Source organism: Gossypium hirsutum, chromosome D07 (assembly GCF_007990345.1).
Source record: "Gossypium hirsutum isolate 1008001.06 chromosome D07, Gossypium_hirsutum_v2.1, whole genome shotgun sequence".
Taxonomy (NCBI): domain Eukaryota; kingdom Viridiplantae; phylum Streptophyta; class Magnoliopsida; order Malvales; family Malvaceae; genus Gossypium; species Gossypium hirsutum.
In genome coordinates, this window is record NC_053443.1 from 26,943,570 (window position 1) to 26,949,122 (window position 5,553).

A 5,553-nucleotide genomic window follows, 5' to 3' on the forward strand; every position below is an offset into this window, starting at 1 on the left:
CCTAATCTCAAGCACTGGCAAGCTGTAAGCATGTATTAAGGTATCTTAAAAAAATCAGGGATTATATCCTTGTGCATTCTAGGGAGAACCTTACTCTTATTGGATACATAGGCTCAAACTTCCAAACCTGTAAAAATTCAAAGAAATGACATCCAGAAATGTATTCATCCAAAGTGGTGGAGTCATAATATGGAGAAGTGTAAAACAAACTTTCACTGCTGACTCTACTATGGAGGCCAAGTATATGGCTGCTTCTGAGGCAACGAAAGAAGCGACTTGGCTTCAAAAGTTCCTAATTAATTTTAAAGTCATTACTGGTATGAGAAAAGCTATAACATTTTATTGTGACAATAGTGCTGTAATAGCTAATACCAAGGAAATGAAAAGTCACAAGAGGACAAAACACATTGATCGAAAGTATCACTTGATACGAGAGGTAGTAGCCAAAAGAATTGTAGATGTGGTGAAAGTAGCTTCTAAAGATAACCTTATGGATTAGTTTACTAAGACTCTTGTAACTAGGAGTTTGAACAAACACATTGAGGATATGTGAAAGTGAAACATAAAATATTTACTTCACTAGGGCAAGTGGGAGATTGTTGGGAAATGTGCACATATTATAGTAAACATGTAATTATTTTTTATGTATTTTAATTATGAATAAATAAATAAAGTTAATTTCATATTTCATTATTATGCCTTTTGTGTTTTTGACTTTCATGTTTTGCATGCATAGCGAAATTGTGACAAACAAATATTAGCTCATTAATTATCTAAGTTCAAACTAATAATTAGTGGCACTGTACAAACGTTTACATTGTGAGAAAGAAAACTTACTTCAATACATAATCTAACGAGTCCATAATTCCGTAAAAGAATCAAAAAGATCATTTGATTCAAATACTTAAAAGGATTATTATGTCGTTTACAATTCCAATTAGAAAGATGACTAGTTTTGGCTATCGGAGCAGTTGACTCCATGGGTAGAGACATAGATGTATTCATTGGAAGAATGATATAATAGACTGGACCCAAGATGAATTAATTCTGAATCCATTTGTGAATTAATTCACTTGTTACGTTCATGGTGTGATTTATCTAAATTCAAAGTTAGTCGTTGACCATGTGTGTGTAATTCATGTGCTTTGATATAAGTGAATGCTTATGCTCTAAAGATGATTGAACCTATAGTCAGTATGTTGGGTACATGATTTTTGTATGACATGACTTTACTAGCAACAATGAAATTCATAGCTCGATTAAAGAGTTAATGATATGATCTCATTGGCATTGTGTGGATTGATAAATATGGAACGTGGCCATAGGTTACTTGTTCTCGAATAAACAATTTATCACAGTTATTTGTTAACAATAATCATATTAATCATTAAAAAGACACGATTGTGACAATGAGATAAAATAGAATTGTATTGAGTGAACGTATTTAACTCAAAAAAATCAAGAATATCATATGAGAGTAACACACATATGACGAGATCATTGGACAAAACAGCTGGATGAATTGCTTTCGTAAAGAATACATAATGCGGAGTTTTCAATCATGTAGCGACATTTTAACAAGCACAGAAAAAAGCCACTATAGAACATGATCTTTAGCGACAATTTTATAAAAAACGCCGCTAAAGAACATGACCTTTAGCGGCGCTTTACTCACAAATCCCACTAAAGAACATGATCTTTAGCGGCGCTTTTTTCACAAACGCTGCTAAAGAGCATGACCTGTGTTTGTCATAGTCTTTAGCGACACTTTTATGACAAACGCCGCTAAAGAACATGATCTTTAGCGTCGCTTTTATCACAAACGGCATTAAAAGCAGCGTTCTTTAGTGGTGTTTATGTAAAAACACCACTAACTTTGGTAGATTTGTAACATTCAATTTTCATCTATATACAATCCTTCCTGTAGCATGAAATCCATTCAAAAACAGCAAATCTAAATGATACTTCAAATTCAATGAAAGATATATGATATAAATTGATAACTGAAGTATAATACAAAATTTTCTTACAATAATGTTAAAAATATTCTAAATGTACTGGAATGTATTGCATGTAATCAGTGGGCAGAAGTTGAACAGAAAAATGCATACACTGAAGAAATTCACAAAGGCAGGATCATCAGGGATATCTGCGGCACTGGGTGCAGTTGATGATGATGGCTCCAAGGGTCCATCAATGATGGCCATTGTTGAGACAGCTTCCAGTTCTTCAATTGCATTTGTGATTAATATTGTTACTTGGAAATTGGCAAAAAAAGGAAAGAAACCTGGATCAGATTGGAAGCTTACAAGAAAATATGATAACATAACAATTGGAATAATTACCACTCATCATAGTTTAAATTTTACCAGTTAAAAAGAAAGAAAGCTTGAAAATTGGGCAGAAACTCAAATACTAAACAAAACCAAAACAAACACTGAGAATAACAAAAAAATACAATAATCCAGCACCTATTTAGTAGAAGAGAATCGAAGGGTTGAAGTGTCCACTACGAGAATAGACTCAAGTAAGGCAATTTAGAAAACATCAAAAACATTAACATCTCTTATGGATGGTGATAGATATGGTCAAAGAGCATCAAATAAGTTAAGTAGTGGCAGAATATAACTAATGAAGTAATTTCTAGTGCTTGAAAACTGCAATGTTGATTGAAGAACTCAAATATCACAATTATAAGGTACTAAAAGTCGAGAGACATTTCAACTCGATGATGTATATACTGATAACTAAGCAAAATGCTATAGAAAAGCGGGGAATATATTACAATAATGCTTACCCTTTTGTTGATGTTGCCTTTGACTTCTAGGGCACCTTTGAGTATGCAGTAAGAATCCTGAAGATGCCAAAGCACATAAAATGGCACAAATAAGCAATAAAAAATATCATAAATTTTTCATCAAAGACACACACACACACAAAAACAACCAATGACCCGAATTTGGGAACCAAAAACATAAAAAGCAAAAGAAATGACAAAAATTATCAGTACCTGCTAAAAAGATTCGCAACCTCCTCGAGTTCATGTGCATCATAGAACCAAATACCATTTTTTCCTGAGAAGCATTGTGGTATAGTAGATATTTATCCTGAACTTCATACTCGAAATCTCCCAAGAGGTTTTCCACCAAATTATCTGTTTATAAAAACTTTCTTAAGAGACTATTTTTCTTAGTTTAATCATCATTCTAACCAAAATTTAAAAAAGAAGATCGATTATAGAACATATTATATAATAAATCAAGAAACTAAAAAAGGCAGTAATTGCAATTTGTAAAAATCAAATCAAGCAATTTTCACGATTTAAGTTCACCGATACAATAAGATTAAGAATCGCATTAAACTAACCAGTATTGCGTCTATTCATCACAATAAACTGAAACCTAGGCTGCGTATTCCTGAATTGCAAACCGAAATAAATATCTTAAATTAAAAAAATTGAAAAAGTAGAAATTTAAAATATATAAAAAAAATTCGCTTTCAAAGTTACCTCTTGACAACAAAAAGAGATCCTTTGACATCTTTTCGAATCTGCAGAAACAACAAAAGAGAAGCAAAATTTAGTGTTTAAATTAACAAAAAGGACTTTAAAAAAACTGGAAATTAGCCTATTACCCATTGGCTAAGGTCGATGTTGAACTCATATATTGCTTGAATGAACCAATAATGCATGACACACAGTTAACAAAGTTCACGATTACCATTAAGCATTTTATCATACAAGCATGTAAAAAAACCAGATCAATACTAAGCTAAACCAGATCAATACTAAGCTAAACATATATATACATATACACACAAACCTCCAAAGCAGCATTGGCATCTCGAATAGCAGCATTGGGCTTTTTCATCTTAATGTAAACACTGGCTGAAAGGAGAAAAAAGAACACTAAGCAACTGAATCATTCTATCAAATATAAGAAATAAAAATAAGTAAATAAATGGTAAGTTGTGATTATTTACCTTCAGAAATGGCATCCATGGCTTTGGCCTTAGCTGAATGGGAAGCATCACGGTTATCATCGGTAAACTCCACAGAAGGGTCTCCCATCTACGAGCACCAAAAACAACACAATGAGAAATAAGTTAAAAGAAATTAAACCAAAAATTAATAGAAAGATAAGATAATACCTTCTGTAGAGGCTCATTATCAGGCTCAACCATGTCACCTTCGAGCTCGATATCCGATTTGACAATCTCATCTTCCTCTTCCTCTTCTTCTATATTAATTTTCACTCCTGCATCCGCAAGCTCCTCGTCGCTTTCCTCCACCACACAACTCTTCTATAAACCAAAATCCACTTTCATATTAAAAAAAAAAAATTTAAAAGATCCACTTTTTCAAATCCATCAATAAAAAAATTCCCAACAATTAGAAACTAAAAGAGTAAATTAATACCTTCGCAACATATAAGGACCCTTAGGCAAACGCTTTCATTCCTTTATACAATATTCAATCCATCGATGATTTACGATTATCGTCTTTAACTTCTTAGCAAGCTCATATTTCCTTCCTTCAAATCTCCAACATAACTAAATTCCAAATAGATTTAGTTTTCCCCATTTTTCCTTTAATTGTTTTTTTTAAAGTACTAAGAGAAAAGGAAACAAACGAAATGAGTGGTTGATTGAGTCAAACAGCTGACATAACTGGCACCGACAACAGATATGAGCTTGATTAGGTTGAACCGTTGCAAGCCGTGGTATCCACTCACCGTTGCCACCACTGGTTCCATCTTCTTTTTCCTTTTCCTCTAGTCCTTTAGTCTTTTAGATGAATTTTCTTTTCACGGAAAATGATGTTTGTTAACCAGGAAAGTGGAGATTTTAAAAGTTTTCAGAGAGGGAAAAGGGACGGCATTCCCAGCCATAAGCCCAGCATAATTTGGGCCGTGAAGCAAGAGGTATGGTCAGGGGAACGATGATAAGGGTGTTACTGTTGTTGATGAGGGTGATAGAGAAGAAGACGAGCTTAAAGTAGCAAAAGTAGGGGAACGATGATGATGAAGACAGTGGTGGCAGAGAGAAAGACGGTGTTTTGAGGATACCGATTTTAGGGGGGAAAATTAGGGGTTTCAAGGGAAAAATTTGAGGATAAAATGGCATGATTTTTTTAAAGTAAAATGATTGTTTTTGTGGCATTTTTTTTATAAAAAATAATGTAAAAAATTATTTCATTTTGAATAAAAAGATGTCATTTTGCTCTGCTAAATATTTTTTATTTTATCTGTTAAAAATTATTATTTAAGTGATTTTATAAAATATTTTTTATTACTATTTTTTATAAATTAGATTTTTATAATAAAAAAATCAAATACTCTCAAAATAAATACTATATATTTTAATAAGAAAACAAATGATTAAATGGCTGTAATTAATTATTAAGTTAGAATTATCTAATGTAAGCAATCAATCTCTCACATATCAAATTTCTATTAAAGATTAAGACGTTAATCATGATTTTATATTATTCTTTTCCGATCTAATCTCTATTTTATTAGAGATATTTCTTCCTAACTAAAATATAACTATTTT

The 5,553-nt window shown here is 32.1% G+C and overlaps 1 protein-coding gene across 6 annotated transcripts; it reads right to left on the reverse strand.

Moving 5' to 3' along the window:
* Positions 1–1,971: 1,971 nt before the first annotated feature.
* LOC107954602 (mRNA-decapping enzyme-like protein) lies at positions 1,972–5,124 on the reverse strand. 6 transcript variants are annotated; one of them, XM_016890208.2, is made up of 9 exons: positions 4,418–5,124; positions 4,150–4,302; positions 3,982–4,069; positions 3,822–3,886; positions 3,509–3,549; positions 3,367–3,416; positions 3,011–3,154; positions 2,798–2,854; positions 1,972–2,257 (listed from the first exon to the last, which is right to left on the reverse strand). In XM_016890208.2, exons 2-9 carry the CDS (start codon positions 4,180–4,182, stop codon positions 2,049–2,051), a joined length of 687 nt encoding a protein of 228 aa, XP_016745697.1. In that variant the 5' UTR covers positions 4,183–4,302; positions 4,418–5,124; the 3' UTR covers positions 1,972–2,048. The 6 variants fall into 6 exon arrangements, with proteins under 6 accessions (XP_016745697.1, XP_040952856.1, XP_040952858.1 ...); XM_041096922.1 differs by having other exon boundaries at positions 3,367–3,428; positions 4,418–5,122; XM_041096924.1 differs by having other exon boundaries at positions 4,150–4,299; positions 4,418–5,109.
* Positions 5,125–5,553: the final 429 nt, after the last annotated feature.